This window comes from Callithrix jacchus, chromosome 19 (genome assembly GCF_049354715.1).
Source record: "Callithrix jacchus isolate 240 chromosome 19, calJac240_pri, whole genome shotgun sequence".
Taxonomy (NCBI): Eukaryota; Metazoa; Chordata; class Mammalia; order Primates; family Cebidae; genus Callithrix; species Callithrix jacchus.
The window spans coordinates 6017689-6036463 of record NC_133520.1 but is presented as its reverse complement, the minus strand read 5'-3'; the positions used below and the strand labels follow the sequence as shown (position 1 = coordinate 6036463).

Sequence of the window (18775 nt, the reverse complement as noted above, 5' to 3'; positions counted from 1 at the left end):
TGGGGGATTAAGAAGAAAGATAAACTATAATTCTATATGCACATCACTTACAGTTCTATTACAATTGGCCCAGGTTTAATTTCATCCATCTCCATGAAAGCAAAACACTTGGTGCTGGTAAACCGTTTTTTAGGCTTGTAGTGTTTGAATTCAAAGAAGATAGCTGCACCTAAGGAATGAAAACGAGCCACATAAACCACTGCTGTGTCAGTTCATTTTCTTTGATCACCAGAAGCATACGAACAGCTACAGCTGGCACAATTTAACACAGCAACGTGTGCCAGTCTCAATGATTTGACAATAACTTAATATGTCTGTGACCCCAAACTCTCTGTATCTGAGTAGAGTAACATGTCTCCTTATCATCCAGTTCTACAAACTATAGCAAAACTTCTTTAGCTAGACTGCCTCAAGCATGTGTAACAGTTATGTACACAGGTAGAATCACAAGCTGCTATAAAACATGAAATGCCATAGAAGAACAAAGATACTTCAGTACCCATAGAAACTCCTTAGGTAGAAAATCCATTTAAAAGAGTTCCAAAAAAAAATTAAGCTTGAATAATTTCCCTTACCCCAAAGCAAAAACTCAAAACTTCAATCTTGGGGGTATTCTGGAATTCAAGCAACATCAATCACATGCTAGTTCAGTGGTAAAATGTTATCTGTTCCTTAATAACTTTTTCAGTATTCAGAGCACTGTCCTGATGTTTTTCCTGGAATGGTATGTTTGTGTTAAGACCGTGCTGTGGAAGACAAAGGTTCAAAGAGCAAGTCTATTTATTCTGCCCCTCTCCTCCGATGAGCAAGTGATAATGAGAATTCAGACAATTCTGGCCAGGCATGCCTGTAATCCCAGCACTTTGGGATGCCAAGGTGGGCAGATCACTTGAGCCCAGGAGTTTGAAATCAGCCTGGGCCACATGGGAAGACCCCAACCTCTACAAAAAATTTTTTAAAATAGCCAGGCTTGGTGGTGTGTGCCTGTAGTCCCAGCTACTCGGGAGGATTACCCGAGCCTGGAGAGATTAAGGCTGCAGTAAGCCATGATCGTGCCACTGTGCCCCAGCCTGTGTGACAGAGTGAGACACTGTCTCAAAAAAAAAAAAGAAATTTAGACAGTTCTATGTCCCCAAAGTCCAACAGATAAACTTACCCCCCAATCCTGCAGAAAAAAGCTAGTAAGAGAGAAATAAGAAGCCTCATCAATGTGGCCAAAAAAAAAAGAATTTGTAAAGAAGGCATGGAAAGTGAAGGAAGGAAATCAGTCTCACTCGTTACCGACTACTTCTAAATACTGCCTTAACCAGAGGAGTGCAGGAGCTTGGCTTTCAAAGACAACATGCATTCAGTACTTTCACTGATGACAAAACTCACAAGTCACTAGAAGTTTAGCAATGTTCAGAAATGTATGTACAGTACTGGCACTTGGGTCCAAATGGAGCATGTCACATGACAAGGAGGGAAAGCAAAACCAATTGCTCAGGAGACACTGGGATGTGGGTGAGGGAGAGATGGGCATATTCAGCCATCCACTCCCAACACGCTCGAAAGGATTACAATAGTTAGGTTACTGGTAACCTCTCTTCCCTAGGTGTGTGACCTTGTCATTTCTACAAATGGTGGCTTCTCTTCTCCCTCCCACAAGAATCACAGAGGCATTTTGTCACTAGAAAACCTCAGAGATTTTTAAGATAGCAGAGTCTTTTCAGCTAGGAAACCCATCTCCTCCTCATGGTTGTGTCTTGAGGTCTGAATAAATGTGAAGATGTCACATTTGAAAACAATGCTAAAGTTCAAATATGTTACCATCATTTTGAGAAAGTTAAATTATTCATCTGCATCACCTGTAAATAATACATTTCCCGTGTCCCTCATCATGCTATTTATAAGAAAGAGCAAAATATGAAATAAGAATATCCTGGGAAGATTAAGTTAAAATGTTTGTAAACATGAAAGTATGTTCATTAACACTAATATCAGTTAAAGCTACAGTAACTGTAAACAGTAAGTTTGAAGCTGAAGAAAACTGAATAGAGTCAAATTCTGAATCTAGTTCTACTTTTATTCTCTGGTGAGTCAAGCCATTAAGAAAGAATGCAGTGTAATAAAACAGAAAGTTAGCCCGTGAAACAGTTCACCTTCTCCCCTCCACGTCACAAACATTTCTTAAGGCAATGGAGTTAAAGAAATGAAACAAATCAATAGTTTTGTTCAGAAGACATACTCATAACTAAAATTTCTTCAACAATATTTATAAGCACTCCTACATACACAGTTTGCTAACACAGCCACTCTGGAACTTTGGTGTATGTCAGAATCACCTAGAGGGTGACTGCTAGCACTTCCTAAAACAGAGTGCTAGGCTGGTCCCCGAGGTTTTGGATTCAGGCGGTCTGGGGTTGGCACCTCACAAGGTTCCAGGTGCTGCTGCTGCTCTCCCAGGGGTCATATGCTGAGGACCACTCTTGTAACAGAAGCTCTGAAAGGTCTCTTAGTGGAGGAACAGAGGAGGCAGCAGAACCAGACTTGAGAAGTGAAATATCAAATATTTCAGAAGCTGAGGCTGTCACTTCCAAAGGCACTTGAATATCCCACAGAGCTTGAAAATTTCAGAAACTGCAACTGAACCCTCAGGTGATAAAGGGATTCTGAAGCCACCTGTTTGGAGAACACTGAAATTCTCATTGGGCGAAAAGCATGGGGAAGTATTTACTCCTAAGAACTGCGCTTGGAAATGTCATCTCACTATTTCAGAAATGTGTGTCCTTTCCTATTTCCTGACAATTAACTGCAAGTCAAGTTATTCTACCAAATACTAGAAATACTCAACACTTAATCATCAGGGGGCCTTAGGGAGCAGACCTTCAGTGTGTGAAAAACTTTGTTTTCTTGGTAAAGACAATAAAATTCTATTATTAAAGATTGTTTTACTACATAACAGTGTTATTGGACAGGTAGATAACACAATTCCTAATTCCCACATTTAAAAAATATGTATATTTTACTGAAATCAATAAACACTATGTGACATTTGCTTTTGCCAGATACTAACTCTGCCAGGTCCACCATATGTACAAACACAAATAAGATGAGAATTCTGTTCATAAAGAAGCCAATTATTATTTAAGATTACAAACCTTTGGTTAATTTTTCAACATGCTTCTGGAGCTCAATGTCCACATTAAAATGAACGTATGTATCTTCTTTTCTTGAAGCCACAGGAGTATCTTGCACAGGAGTTAAGTCTATGCCATTCAGATCTAAAGAGAAAATAAGTTTCTCTTTAGGAACATTCAAATATACAGACTTAAAAACTGCAAACCAGGTAAGGCGCGGTGGCTCATGCCTGTAATCACAGCACTTTGGGAGGCCAAGGCGGGTGGATCACTTGAGGTCAGGAGTTCAAGATCAGTCTGACCAACGTAGTGAAACCCTGTCTCTACTAAAAATACAAAAAAATTAGCCAGGCATAGTGGCACGCACGCCTGTAATCCCAGCTACTTGGGAGGCTGAGGCAGGAGAATCGCTTGAATCTGGGAGGCAGAGGTTGCAGTAAGCCAAGATCTTGCCATTGCACTCCAGCCTGGGCAACAAGAGCAAAACTCCGTCTCAAAAAAAAAAAAAAAACCCTGCGAACTACAGAGGATACATTTCATAAGGATGCCTGGAGAAAGCGGAGAGGAAATTCTTGGGCTAACAGACATTCCCATTTGACATGAGCAGGTACCTGAAGAGTCACTGGTGACCACAGAGGCATTGGAGGGGCTGAGTGAGGGATGGGTGACTTTGCAGTGGAAGGAGGAAGCCTGTCTCAATCAGGTAGAAAAGAAAGCTTGTAGAACATAACATTTATCTTTATAGGGAAGAACTTTATAGGGATGATAACTTTTTGTTTTCCTTAGGAAACAGCCCACTATATTTTTGTCTGCGATAAAAACTTAAAATGTAAATAATATGCCTCAAGGGGACCTCTACCCCTAATTTCCAACTTGATCAAGTGCGTGGTTTGGAAAGGCCTTTATATCTAACATTATCAGAATCCCCCTGCTGAATTCAAGTCAAAGGACCAAAAACGGACATGAGAATTGCCAATGAAACCCTTCCATTAATGAATACATTTTTACATATTGCCTAAATTCTCACTATATTTGTTATAACATAAACTGTTTTATACCAACTAGACAAAACACTAAGTTATTGTATATGGTTTTAATTTCCTGGATCCAGGAATCTTCCAGTTTAATCAAATTCGACATGGACTCATTTAGTGACTACTCAAGTGTTTACGTGTTCTTCAACAGATCTGTCTCAGAGACCTTAAAACAATATAGTACATTTGATTGTTTCAGTTGTTAAAAGATATTTACAAAAACATATTTTACTTCAACATGTATGCAAAGGTAACCTAACAGCTACTACACTATCATTAAATATCTTTGCTTTACAGTGTACATTCCTGAATGAGATAAGCAGTTCTGTAAATGACCTATCAAACTATAACGTAGAATATACATACTTTCCGGTAGGCCGTATATTTGATAACTGATAACATCAGAAGTAAAAGTTTCACAGCATTAGTGAATAATAATCCCTCTCTGTGGCTCAGTTCCTTTTTATTTTAATTGGTACTAATGAAGTTTTGAATCTGAATCTATTTCTATGACTGACAAAAGTTCTCTTCATTTGATTTCCCCCCTATCTGTTTCTTTACTGGCCTCAAATTACAGATTAAAGTAAAGCACTTGGATTAGCTGTGCAGATGTCTCTGGATAGAAGTATGACAACTTCATTCTCAATTATCCAGCAATTATTTTTAAAAGACTATTAAGTACTTTACAAATAAAGTATGAATGGCAACAAGAAAGAATTCAACCAATGTGGTTTCCCTCTGAAAGAGTGAAAAGGTTGTATAAAAGAAATAATGAACTGCCACACTGGATAGGAAAAAAAACAAATCCTAAGAATAATCATGCTTCCTAACCATAGTGACTTAGTGAATGGTAAGAAGCACTTTGTTTGTTGAACGCTCCACAGGGTTACACTCAGAGCATGAATGCTGTGCATGTGTTCTAGCTCCCTGTTTTCACTGATGAGTTACTTAAGGCCTGATTCTCATCCACCTCTGTAGGACTCTCTGATGTCGAACTCTCTCTTGACCAGGAAGGAGAAGGCCTAATGCAGGAGGGAGCGGGTAACAGAACACTGGGCTTTGCGAACAAACCCACACACCTTTGGAAGGTGAGAAACATTCTGTTAACCTGTATCCTAAAGGATGAGTCTGCTGTTGAAGACGATGTGTATGTCTAGCAAAAACCCTAGACAGAATCTTAAGAATATAAAGATATACACAAAGAAAAACTCAAAAGCAAAACTGAATATAAGTTATAAATAAGAAAATAAGTAAATCTCTCAGAAGTGTTCAGTGAAGAAGTGATGATCTCTTACAGGGACTTTGCCTCATCATAGAATGAACTAAGATGAGTTGTCACACACATGAGACTCCCTGCCCCACCACCAAAAAAACGGTCCCAAATGAGCATTATAAAATTCACCAGAGGAAAAAAAAGTAAAGAAAGTTACGTACCTTTTACACTAACTGTAATATAGGGATCGATGCACTGCCCAGCATCTTTCAAACCAATTTTCTCAATTCTGATTGTGAGTAATGTCATTCCTGGTTCCGATGGCAACCTTGGTAACAAAGTACCTGGCAACAGAGAAAAAGCAATAAAGCTCCTGTCATTTCAGAGTAAACATTTTAACAAACACAGAGAAGACACAGTGTTGCTCGTAACTGACTTAGTAACTAGCCAGGCATTATCTTGGTTCCCAAACTCCCAAACACTTGGCATTACTCTTTTCAAATATTTACTAACACACAAGAGAAATCTGCACTTCCCTGTCTCACAGTCACCATTAAATCAGAAATCACTCAAGCTTGTCAGAAATTCAAGTCACTCTAGGAAGCCCCATTATAAATTACCACATAATCAATAACTCATATACATATGCATATACTTTGTATATACTCATTTATATAATATACTTTGCATCTCAATATGAAGTGGTAGAACAAAGAAAAAAACTTTTTAAATATTTGTGATATTATCATAACGTTTGAGAAATAGAACACCAGGGTTGATCCACAAATCCTTTAGTTACTTTGTTTTTTGACACAGGGTCTCACTCTGTCACCAAGGCTGGGGTACAGTGGCATAATCACAGCTCACTGCGGCCTCAACCTCCCAGGTTCAAGCAATCCTCCACCAGTTACTATTGATGGAGAAAATAATTCACAACTCAACAGTCGTGTATTTAATTGAATAATTGTACAGTCTAATTTCCCATTCTTTTCCTTATCAACATTGAGGCAAAAAAAGAAAAACAACAACAAAAAATCACCTGTTGGAATTGCAGAGAAGTTCAGGTCAATTTTAGAAAGAATCCCATCTTTAGAAATTGCTTCTTCCGATCCACCAACTTTTTAAAGATTTCTAAATTTTCTCGATAGATTTTATTCTTTTCTTCACAAAGTCTTATACTTATTTTGTTGGGTTTATTATAAGGTACTAGATATTTTCTGATACTATCACAGACATAATATTTCATTGAGCACTTATTGCTTAGAGAGATAGGATTAATTTTTTAACAATATCTCTGCTGGGAGAAGAAGTGATTTTTATGTACACATTTTATACTCAGGAAACCTACTCTCTTATTAATACTAATGACTTATCTACAAGTTTTCTTGCATGTTCTAAATACATATTCATAACATCTGCAAATGAAGAGACAGGTTTCCCCGCCCTAATTTTTAGATTTTATTTCTTTTTCTTATACTAGTACACTGGCCAGCACTTCTAAAGCACTGTTGAGGAAAGGAGATAATAGTAGACACCCTTGTCTTGTTCCTGATCTGAAAAGGTAAGTTTTCCATTTTATCACTAAATATGACTGAGGCTCTAAATGTCATTACAGTTACCTTTTATCGATTAGAGATGTTCTATTCTTGGTCTGCTCAGAATTCCTATGTTTAAAATCTAAATTAGAAATGTAATTGAAAACATTTTCTGCATCTATTGAGAAGATGAGATTTTTGTCCTTACTCTGCTAATGTTAACTACCCTAATATATGTATCTTGTTGATTTCACAATATATTCGGGAAAAAAAATCACTCAACACTTCGTGGAGATTTTCCTAATTATTTTCTGCAATATTCCATATATTGGCTACTTATTCAGCCAGTGTTCGTATGGCACTTAGGTTGTTTCTAATATATCACTATCACCAAAAATGCCTCAATAGAGAACCCTGTATATATGGAAGTATTTTTTTAAATTGTTTCCCCATTATTGGAGGTGAACCTTCAGAGTAAATTCCTAGGAACAGGATTGCCGACCTAAGAGGAACTGTCTATTTTTGTTGCTGTTGAGCTGTTGCCGAACTCTCCTGTAAAGGGACTATTACCACTTTCTATTCCCACCAGTGACGAATGAGTCCATTTCCCTACTGCCTCAGCAACAGTTTTAATTTGAGTGTCTTTCATCATATGTGAAGTTGAGTATCTTTTAATATGTTTAAGGGCTACTTGAATATCTCGAGGTGTGTCTATGTGTGTGTGTACTATCTGTTCATGTTTTTTGCCCAATTTTCTAATGTGTTTGGAGTCTTTGTTGTCATAACCTAAAATTTTCTTTACATATTAAAGATATTAGTTCTTTGTCATTTTGACTCTGATTATGGTGGTTTCTGACAGACAAGAGAGAAGTTCTTTTTGTGATAGACTATTTTCTCCCAAGTAAACATTAAAAATTATTCTACCTTTAGGTGAATCCATTTCATAACCTGTAATTGTCTAGATATTTAGCTGAAATAATGAGGCTGACATTTCTTTCTTTCTTACCAACAAACAACTTTTTTTTTTTGGCCTGAGACTATAATAAGATTTAATCTAACTACTAAATATATTTCTAATAATGTAATATGAAGGCAGTAATTCCAAGCCAAAAAAATACTCAGTTCTTCCCTAATTCAGGGTAGAACATAAAACATTTCACTCAACTATTAAGGTTCAGTTTGATCCTTACTAACGAACAGCTCAGGTTATATAACTGACAGATGATACAGAAAAGTGTATTTTTCAGCAGTTTCTAATGTGCTACATCTCTGCCTTGTCAACTCCTGCACGCCTTTTGAGTCTCAGTTCTACCTAGATGACCTTTGCTAAACTCCCTCAGCCCTTTTTTTGTTCACTCATAATGTACTGTGTTCACCTCTCACCATCATGGTGTACTTTTTTGGCCGTGTCTTACATGGTGAGATCCTGAAACATGGGTATGAGTAACTGTTCATTTTTTTTTTTTTTTTTTTTTTTTTTTTTTTGAGACGGAGTTTCGCTCTTGTGACCCAGGCTGGAGTGCAATGGCGCAATGTCGGCTCACCACAATCTCCGCCTCCTGGGTTCAGGCAATTCTCCTGCCTCAGCCTCCCGAGTAGCTGGGATTACAGGCACGCGCCACCATGCCCAGCTAATTTTTTGTATCTTTAGTAGAGACGGGGTCTCACCATGTTGACCAGGATGGTCTCGATCTCTTGACCTCATGATCCACCCGCCTCGGCCTCCCAAAGTGCTGGGATTACAGGCGTGAGCCACCGCGCCCGGCCAACTGTTCATTTTTGTATCGTTTGCACTAGTAATAAAGAGATCTTCGTTGCAGAAATATTTTGTTGAATTAATAAATGAATTTTACAGCTCTAGAGGTTATCATGCTCTAGAAAACATGTAGCCTGAAAACATCTATCAATGCGCTGCCTTATATAATGTGCATGAAAGAACATAACATACTAGGATAAAATACTATACCATTCCTGGGTTAGAGGAGAAAGTTAACGTATTTGTGTATCAAAGATAAAACCACACAGTAATTAGAAATCAAGGCAATGCATTAAAAGCAAGATTTCAAAAAGAAGAAAAAATGCATTCAACTGTATAGAGTAATATGAGAATAAGTAACTACATTTATAAAACTTGAAGACTGTAACTGGAATAAGAAATCATATATGATCCATAAAAAGCTGTGTGTTTCCAGCTAGATCATTTGCTGTTATATCTAAAGCAAGGATCAGAAATAATAAATGTTCTTCCATATGGAAAAGCTGCATAAATAATAAACAGCTAACTTTTATAGAACATGTTAGGATGTGCCAGGCACTGTTCTAATCCTTTACATGTACAACTCATTTAATCCTCCCAACAACCCCATAACATAGGTGCTAATGTTAGTCCCATTTTTTCAGAAGTGAAACTAAGACACAGAAAAGTTAAGTAATCTGCCTACAATCATACATCAGTTTGGCACCGGAGTCCATGCTTTTAAACACCACATCCCATTTGGTTATTTTTAAATTGTCCATAGAACCTAAACGGGAGCTGCAGGATAACCTCACCATCTCAAGGTCTTTAACATAATCACATCTGCAAAGTCTCTGTTGCCAAGTAATGTAACAAACATATGCACAGATTCTGAGGATTAGGATGTGGACATCTTTGGGAGGGGATGCATTATTTCTACCTCACACTTCTAAATATGAAAAGCTCTGTATGGCTATAACTGTCTAAATCAAGATTTTTCAACCTGGATTCTGTGGAATCCCAGGATGTCCTTGAGCTGTCACTAGGAGCTCCATGCAAGAGAGTGATTTCTATCAATTACTGCCTTAAAATATGCACTAAAGACAATAAAATACTAGGACAATACTCTATCGTGTGTAGCTCCTGCAATGGGCTTTGTACACTGAGCAATGCATATTCACTGTGATGGGAAGAGACTGCAGCCCCTACAGCAATTTATTATAGGTCTTTCAGCCTCAAATGGCAAAAAGCAGTAAGATTATGTTCACCTGATTTGGTCCATTTTTTTTTACAGGAGACAGGGGAAGCCACTGGTAGCTGATGAGCTCCACACAGCAGTCTAATGTCAGCCTCTTCAAATTTACCTGCCCCAAACTTCCCTTATGCACCACCAGCTGGTGTAAACATGCTCTACTTATAGCAAAGAAAACCAGAGGAAATTTTCCAATTCAATGTGGTTTCTAAAGCGGTACAAGCTAGGAGAGGAAGATGCTAATCCTAGGCATAGAGACAATTCTCTCCAGGTAAAAACAATGAATTTCAAGCTTCTGAATCATTTCACTGCACTAATGCACTGGTGAACACAAAAAAGTCCATTTAATGATGAGAACTACTTATTCATAAGGTTGTACCTGGATGGATAATTTCCAAGTTGCAACATCAGTGAAAAACAATTTATCAATGCAGTGATGGATCCAACAAAACTGAAAAAAAAAAACCACTTAACTACAAGTCACAGCCACTGATAAGTAAAGAAACTGATTATTTTGAGATCCTAATGGCCATTTAAAATAAAGATTTTTTTTTTTTAAGTCATGTTCAGTTAAAAAAAAAAAAAAGGCTCAAAAAGAAAACTACTTAGTAGCAGAACTTAATGCTGGGAGAAAGAAAAGTCACACAGTGGGCAAGGATCTCATAATGCCTGCATATGAAATTACATTTTCTTGGGCAAGATATAGTATAAGAAATTTAAAAGGCTCCACACCCAAGCAGCACAATAAGTGGACACAGAGATGACTTTTCATATCCTAAGAGGTTTTGTGACAAATTGCCAAAAAAAATTTAAAAAAAACCTTCTCACTGAGTCTACAAATTTTACCAATAAATGACATGCTATAGCATTTGTAGGTTATAAATAACGGTGAAATCAAGAAAACTTTTTCTGCTGTGAAGGCCCAAACAAGCAAAGGCCAAGCCGGACGGAATGCCCTGTCCTCATGGGCACCTCTGAAAAAAACGCCCTGCCATGTGTGCTGTGGGGTCCAACAACAGAAACTCCGGCACTGTCACGCTCATGACTTTCTTCACCGAGGCGCTGCGGTCAAAATTCTCACCAATACATTAAAAAAAGAGGTTGTAGGCATCACAGAAATGGCTGCGTTTGTTCAACAAAGACCAGTTCATTGAAGAATGTTTTGAAAACTGGCTGGACATGGTGGCTCTGTTAAGTCACAATTCTTGAGTGAACTGAAAAGGTGTTTGAGATCAGCCTGGCCAACATGAAAGACCAGTTCATTGAAGAATGTTTTGAAAACTGGCTGGACATGGTGGCTCTGTTAAGTCACAATTCTTGAGTGAACTGAAAAGGTGTTTGAGATCAGCCTGGCCAACATGGTGAAACTCTGTCTCTACTAAAAATACGAAAATCAGCTGGCGTGGTGGTGCATGCCTGTAATCGAAGCTACTCAGGAGGCTGAGGCAGGAGAATTGCTTAAACCCAGGAGGCAGAAGTTGCAGTGAGCTGAAATTGTGCCACTGCACTCCAGCCTGGGCAACAGGGCGAGACTCCATCTCAAAAAAAAAAGGAAATAAAAAAGAGAATGTTTTGAAAACTGTACAAGTGTCTAATCTGGCAACAGGGCAGGCTCTCAGAAGAGTGTGTTACAGCCACTGCCACCCTGGGGAGGAGAAGGTGACTGTGCAAGCAAGTCTTCGCTGTCCAAGCTGGCCATGTGAATCCCCAGACGACCACCAAGGTGCCCAGCCGTCAGTACCACTCTCCCTCCTACAGCTGGTACAGAGAAGAGCTGAGGAGCATCTGTGGGTCCTCACTTACAACTTCTCTGTTCCAAGAGAAAGCTAATAAAAATGGACATCCTAGCAAGGAATAGGATCTTCTCACACTGACTAGTTCTCTGTGTGGCTAAAGACACTCTGGACAATGGAGATTATGGAGAATTGGACTATGAATGGATCAGGAGTCTGGGCTTACGTGGAAGGAACTTGAAGTCAGTGAAATCCTTTAAGACCCTGTCTTCACATTGAGACTAGGAAGGCTGTTATTTTCTTTTTTGTCTTATTATTTCTGCTTTAAAAAAAATTGCTATTGTTTACATCACACACAACAAAAGGAAAATTCTTCTCGGGCCGGCCGGAGGGAAGTCGGCGTAGGCGGCGGCCCAGCCCGGCTGGAGGGAAGCTGGTGTAGGCGGCAGCGGCCCTGGCCGGGTCTGGCCAGAGGGAAGTAAGCGGACGCATCCTCAGAGCGAGTTTCTTTGGAGAAGCCCTTGTGGCTTCAACGTGATGGTGGAGGATGACACAGGTCTCTGCGGCTTTTCTGGCTTTGCCCGCCCAGCTGCTCCATGCCACGAGAAGGAAGAGCTATCTGCTGCATGCTGGAGGCTGGAGCCTGTGGCACCACGGCTCACCTCGCTGCAGTGGGTGGCAGCGACGGAGACTGCAGAGCACCGGAGAGGATGCGGCCCCAGGATGCTGCAGGAGACAGGAGGCACAAGCTGCAGCCAGGAGCAGATCTCTGCCCCTTTGTCTGAAGAGCCAAAAACCACCAAGTCCTTGCAGGTATTCTCTGGGCCAGTGGGGAATTGGGGTGCCTTGCCGTATTACTGCCAGGCTTTCCGGGATGCCGCAGATGCGCAAAGAGCCGTGCCCAGCAAGCGGGCGGCCCAGCAAGTGTCAAGACCCTTCGGGAACCACACTTTGTCACTTCCCCTCCCCGGACTGCTTCAGGCAGGGATCACAGACACCTGAATTGTCCAGCGCCCCCTCCTTTTTCCCTCACTGCAACTCCAGCTCCACTTTGCCAATATAGGTTTCTAAACTAGCCCTGGTACCCCCACCCACCCACCCACAGCCCCGAGCCTCCATGCTCACAAGGGCTCTACCGGCAGGCAGCCGGTACAGCCCTGCAGGCGGACACAGACGCTGAGGATGCCCGGGCTACCTCCAAACATTGACAAACCTCAGTGAGGCTGGGGCCCCATCTGGAACCAGCCCTCCCAAGACTCTGCGTGGGGGGGCGGTGCGGCAGGCGGCCCCGAGGTGCGCGGAGAGGAGGGAAGTCGCTGGGTGGGTGAGTGCCTCGGCGGCAAAGCCAAGCCTGTAGGTAACTCAGCCGCAGCTGAAGCCTTCCTCCTCCTCCTCGCTCGCCGGCCTCATCTGGGGCGCCCATATGCTCTCAGGGGCTCGGCTGCACCTGCCCCGCAGCCGCCCCTGCAGCCCCTTGCCCGCAGTGTGGCCTCCGGCCTGGCCGGGGTCACGGGGCCTGGGACCCCGTCCCCTCCGCTGCCCCCGTCGGCAGTGCCAGGGTTTGCTCCACTGCCGACTTGGACACCTCCGGCCTAGCGGTGGCTCCTCGGTGGTGTGGAGGCGGCTGCGGCTCCTGCTCCCAGGCCCCAGGCGCCCAGCGGTGCCAGACGTCAGACCCGCGGACCCGGGAAGCAGGGCCCAGGCCGGGGCTGAGGCGGGCACAGTGCTGCCAGGCTCCAGGGCTCCCACTCCTCCTCCCCGGTGCCACCGCCAGCCGGGCCAGGTCCTAAAGCGGCGCGTCTCAAGAGTGTGGTGCGCCTGGCGGCCGAGTCACTGCTGCTGTTGGGGCTGCTGCTACTCACACTGCACGCCACTGTGCTGCGCGGCTCGGGAGCAGCCGACTCGGCGGCAGGCAACGCAAGCAGAGCTCAGCTGCAGAATAACCTCAACGTGGGAAGTGACGCCACATTGGAAACCAGCTTTTCTCTCTCCAAAGAAGCATCAGGGGAGCATTTGGACCACCAGGCTGCACACCAGCCCTTCCCCAGACCGCGATTCCGACAAGAGACGGCACCGTTCGGTGTAAAGCGATGGCCCCAGATCCTTTCTCTTCGATCTACCAAACTTTCCGGTTCTTTCCAAAGCTGATATTAATGGGCAGAATCCAAATATCCAGGCAATTCTTGGTAGCTGAAAGGTGGACGATAACAAAACAGTCCATCTTTTGCTTTGTGATGATTCCAGTGGAAACTGCTGCCTTACCTCACTTTTCTTCTTAACCCCTTAATGATTCCTCCTTACGATCATGTTATCTCCATATGAACAGTGCTGCATTTCATTAAGTGACACCCTTGATTGTGAGATGCACCATTATTTTATGAACCACTCAAAAGAAGAAAACACTACTAATTAAAGTATGACACACCAAAAAAGAAAAAAAGATAAACTTTACTCTGTCATTTTAAAACGCTACTGGATTTTTTTTTTTCTTTGCTAATATTTTGCTGTCATTGCATCTATGTTCATGAGAATGTTGTCCTATAATGTTAATTATTATACAGTCCTTGTCAACTTTTGGTTTTAAAATGTTGTTTGTTTTATTAAATGCATAGAGGATTTTATTCTACAGTGATTCAGGGGTTTGTGAGATACTCAAGCTTATTCCTTGGATCTTTGGGAGAAGTATTTTTAAAACCAAGGCTTCTACACATGTGCAAGTTTCTTTGTAATATTTGTCTAGGAGACTTGTTGAGGATTAATTGCAATGGAAGTATTTTTTTATTTCTGGAAGTTCTGTTGATCATTTTTTGTACGTATGATTCATTTTTAACAAGATTTTGTTCTTATATTTTAGATTCATATATTTATATCTTTATTTATTTGAAACATACTTATTTTAGAATTTTGATAATGAGTACTTTATTTTCTGCTTTGAAAATATAAACCTGCTATCTCTCAAAAACAAAACAAAACAAAGCAAATTAAATGTCATGAACAAGGAGTACATAATTTTTTATCCACACTTTTAGGACAGAGTTCAATCAGGTGTCTAAAATGCAAACTCAACAGATAATATATACATATGATAAAATATACACCTATGATAATATAGGCATTGCTAGTTGTCACTGTTTTTAATTCATCATACTTATAATTAAATTTGCATATCTGGTACATATCTGATTTTCTCTGTCATCCAAATATTTTTTGAGCACGTATTTCTTTGTGCTGCCAAAATATAATAAAAAAGATATACTTGATAATGCTTTGCATTATTTTGGGATAATTTTTAACAGGATTTAACATAATGATACTGCTTAAACTGGCTGCAATACTTGGTAGATGGTAGCTAACAAATGAAATGTGTCTTGAAAACCTGGCAATAGAAAATCTTTGCAGTTTGCATTGCACACAGATAACAGGTCACGGTGATACCACTGATTTGCTTGAATTGAATTACATCTGGAGGTAGAAATGGCTGTAAAATATTAAAATGCATATACAATTTATTTTAGCTGTCAATTATTAGCAGTTGAGGATTAATGGGTTCCTCCAAGCTTTTAAAAGAAAGACTTGGAAATTGTAAGTTTGGCCAGGCAAGGTGGCTCACGCCTGTAATCCCAGCACTTTGGGAGGCTGAGGTGAGAGGATCATGAGGTCAGGAGATCGAGACCATCCTGGCCAATATGGTGAAACCCCTCTCTAGTAAAAATACAAAAAAATTAGCTGGGCAAGGTGGTGCATGCCTATAGTCCCAGCTACTTGGGAGGCTGAGGCAGGAGAATTGCTTGAAACCAGGAGGTGAAGATTACAGTGAGCTGAGATCACGCCACTGTACTACAGCCTGGGTGACAGTGTGAGACTCCATCTCAAAAAAAAAAAAGTTTTGAAATTATTTTTAAAGTTTGAAAAATCTCAGGGGCCATTATCATCAAAATAATATTATATGTAGGTCTGCTGACTGAATGAAAACTTTACCTGTTAAAGTTGTTTGTAAACATAACCATACACTTCGATGGTATTAACTGTTTGGCCCCTAAACATGTTCTGGATTTCCATAAAAAAAGAATGCCTGATATTCACAGGAAAGCAATAAACATTTGCTGCAGTTTTTGACTTTCTCACACGTATGTGAGCAAGAAAAGAAATTACTTCATTTCAGCTGAAAATAAAATCCATGTTTTCTTATCTTTCAAGTTCAACTCAGAATTGAATAGTTACGTGGCAAAAAACCAATATAGGTTTGACATTAGATAGGTAAATTTCATTCTTCGAGTTTCAAAAATAATATTTTATGCATACATAAGCCTATGTAAGAGATGAAGAATAAGCACATATGTACAATAATTCTGAAACTGCTAGGACTATTTGAGCTTGCATCGTGTTAGTAAGAAAGTGTTTTTAAAAGTCTGCATAAAGTTGTGTCTTGGCTATTTTTAAATTTATATTGCTTTGGTTTATCATTTTAGTAGCTTTACTATTCAAGACTATCAATAAAGTTTTAGGTTATAAAATAATAGGTTGTAAGTTTATACTTCCTATTTAAATGAAATCTACCAAGATTATCTTTAGAAAAATTACCTACTATTTTGGCTAAGCCAATTATATAACATAAATATGTTTACAAAATTTTAACATTTTGAAAAGGAAGGACGGAGATTAATATCAAGAAAAGTAAGTAAGCTTGACTACCTGTTTTTTCTTTTCCTGAAAAGCTGGCTAAAAAGTCATTTTAAATTTTAAATCTGAAAAAACTATTCTTGGTTATACCATATCTACATACCATACCTCACACCTCATTAGCTTAACATTGGTAGTGGTTAGTGTAGGAGTTGGTCAAAATTTATTAAAGGTACATATTAAGAGTGAATTTCTCTTTTTCTTTTTTTTTTTTTTGAAATGGAGTCTTGCTGTTGTCAACCTGGGCTGGAGTGCAACGGCACGATCTCAGCTCGCTGCAACCTCTTCCTCTCAGGCTCCAGCAATTCTCGTGCCTCAGCCTCCTGAGTAGCTGAAATTACAGGCACCCACCACCATGCCCGACCAATTTTTGTATTTTTAGTAGAGACAGGGTTTCCTCATGATGTTTGCCAGGCTAGTCTCGAACTCCTGATCGCAGGTGATCCGCCCACCTGGGTCTCCCAAAGTGCTGGGTATTACAGGCATGAGCCACAGTGCACCAGCCAAGTGAATTTCACATATATAAATATCCCAGTAAATCTGCCTTTAAATCTTGGGTTCCCTTCGTGTAACAAGAAATTTTTTCCTGTTCTATCATTAAAAGCTAAAGGCCATCTTGGTATTTCAATGACACTTTCAATGAATATAATTTCACAAGTTATTTTTCAATAACACAAGCCCTGAACAATAAGATCCCAAACCAAATATAGCTAATTAAACTCTACATACTCTTTCTTTTACGGGAAAAAATTCAGGGACTAGAAGGGTTTAATAAGGCATCTGTATCTCTAAAATGAAATATCACAATGTTATATCAGAATCCAAATTCAGTTTGGGCTTAATCTTACATAGCAAATGGATTTAATTTATGGTAGAAGTTCCTTTTCAACTTAGCAACCTGAACCCCATAAAGACCTTAATCTGCCCATTTCGTGATTTACATCATCTGCTTCTTGTTTGCTACAGAAGTACAGTAAGCAGGCAAACAACCAAATCAGATAGGAATATAGAACTGGAAGCTACACCAATTACAGTATGTGGTTTGAAAAGCAATAAAAATTATTGAGTCAGTGAAACGGCAAAATAATTTACCTCACCATCTTGGCAATCTTGAAATACCCTACAAAAGCAAGAAAAACACAGCTCTCTCTTCATAAAGCAAAGCAGATTATAAATAATGCCCTTGTTCCAAAGAAACATTATTAACAATAAGAGCTACCATCGACAGTGCCTGCCATGTTTCCAATAACCCTGCAATGTAGGTACTGTTATCCTCAGGTAGAGGTGATGATAATAACAGCCACCACTAATACTCAGCATATGAACAGTACAATGCTAAATGCTTTATACTTAGTACTTAGTTAATTTTTACAGTAACCTTTAGGCACTATCATTATCCCATTTTATAAAGAAACAGAAGTTCAGATTGGTTGAAGACACAGGTGCAAAGTCACTCAACCAGTGACTGTCAGAACCCAGATTCAAAAGCCCAGTCAGTTATCTGTTGGTGCGAGCATATACTGTTCCTACTCCAAATGACTCCTCCTCAAGAAGTATTCAAAATACTGGAATATTAATTATGAAGAGAGCTCTCTGAACAGCACGTAAATTGTATTTAACTATATGGAAAGCTTCTAGAATCTATTCTAAAATGTACCACAATATTACAGCAGATTGCTATACTTCCCAAAGTGAACTACATTATCTGGAATAAAAACCACGCTTTCTAAGAACAGAACAGAGTAAAGCAGTAATTGGTAGAGGCAAGGAATTTATCCAGGGTGCTTGCTGAGGTTATTTATAGTGAGAGAAGATACTCATGGAGAGCTTCCATAAAGAAAAAAGGTTTGCCGTAAATTCTTTACTTCCCTAAAACAAGATGGGTAAGAAAGGGCAGTTGTTCAGTATCCACTCCTCATGGGTCCAGTTTTAACCACCACAATCTGATTAATTAAAGAAGTACTTATGGGGCTGGGTGCAATGGCTCATGCCTGTAATCCCAGCACTATGGGATGCTGATGCAGGCAGATCACCTGAGGTCAGGAGTTCCAGACCAGCCTGGCCGACATGGCGAAACTCCATCTCTACTAAAAATACAAAAATTAGCCAGGCAAATGACATAAACCTGTAATCTCAGCTACTCAGATGGCTGAGATATGAGAATTGCTTGAAACCTGGGAAGCGGAACTTGCAGTGAGCTGAGATCATGCCACTGTACTCCAGCCTGGGTGACAGAACAAGACTCTGTCTCAAAAAAAAAAAAAAAAAAAGAAGCACTTATGACAGTATACAGAAAAGAATTAAGATAGTAGGCGTATTATTAGAAAACCTCCTTGCAAGGTCAGCCCGTGGCTGGCATCTGAGCTCTTGGATTTGGGGAGGGTTCCCACCATTCCCTGATAAGAATGGACACTGCCTAAACTGTATAAACAATACGGTTTGTGCTAAACACCTTCTTTCCTTCTGTAGTCTGG

General features: G+C 40.1%; 1 protein-coding gene and 1 long non-coding RNA gene across 2 annotated transcripts in view; one reads left to right on the top strand and one right to left on the bottom strand.

The window, feature by feature from the left end:
• Positions 1 to 18775, bottom strand: part of AIDA (axin interactor, dorsalization associated) — a 43670-nt gene that overhangs the window by 1896 nt on the left and 22999 nt on the right. Inside the window, exons 7-9 of the mRNA XM_035280649.3 lie at positions 5588 to 5710; positions 3141 to 3263; positions 52 to 169 (exon numbers count right to left, since the gene is read on the bottom strand). Coding sequence (XP_035136540.1) covers positions 52 to 169; positions 3141 to 3263; positions 5588 to 5710 — 364 coding nt within the window. The remainder of the gene's footprint in view (positions 1 to 51; positions 170 to 3140; positions 3264 to 5587; positions 5711 to 18775) is intronic.
• LOC108589146 (uncharacterized) lies at positions 3518 to 11453 on the top strand. Its single transcript, XR_001908254.4, has 3 exons — positions 3518 to 5241; positions 6847 to 6927; positions 9931 to 11453. It is a non-coding gene; the product is annotated as an uncharacterized LOC108589146 (long non-coding RNA).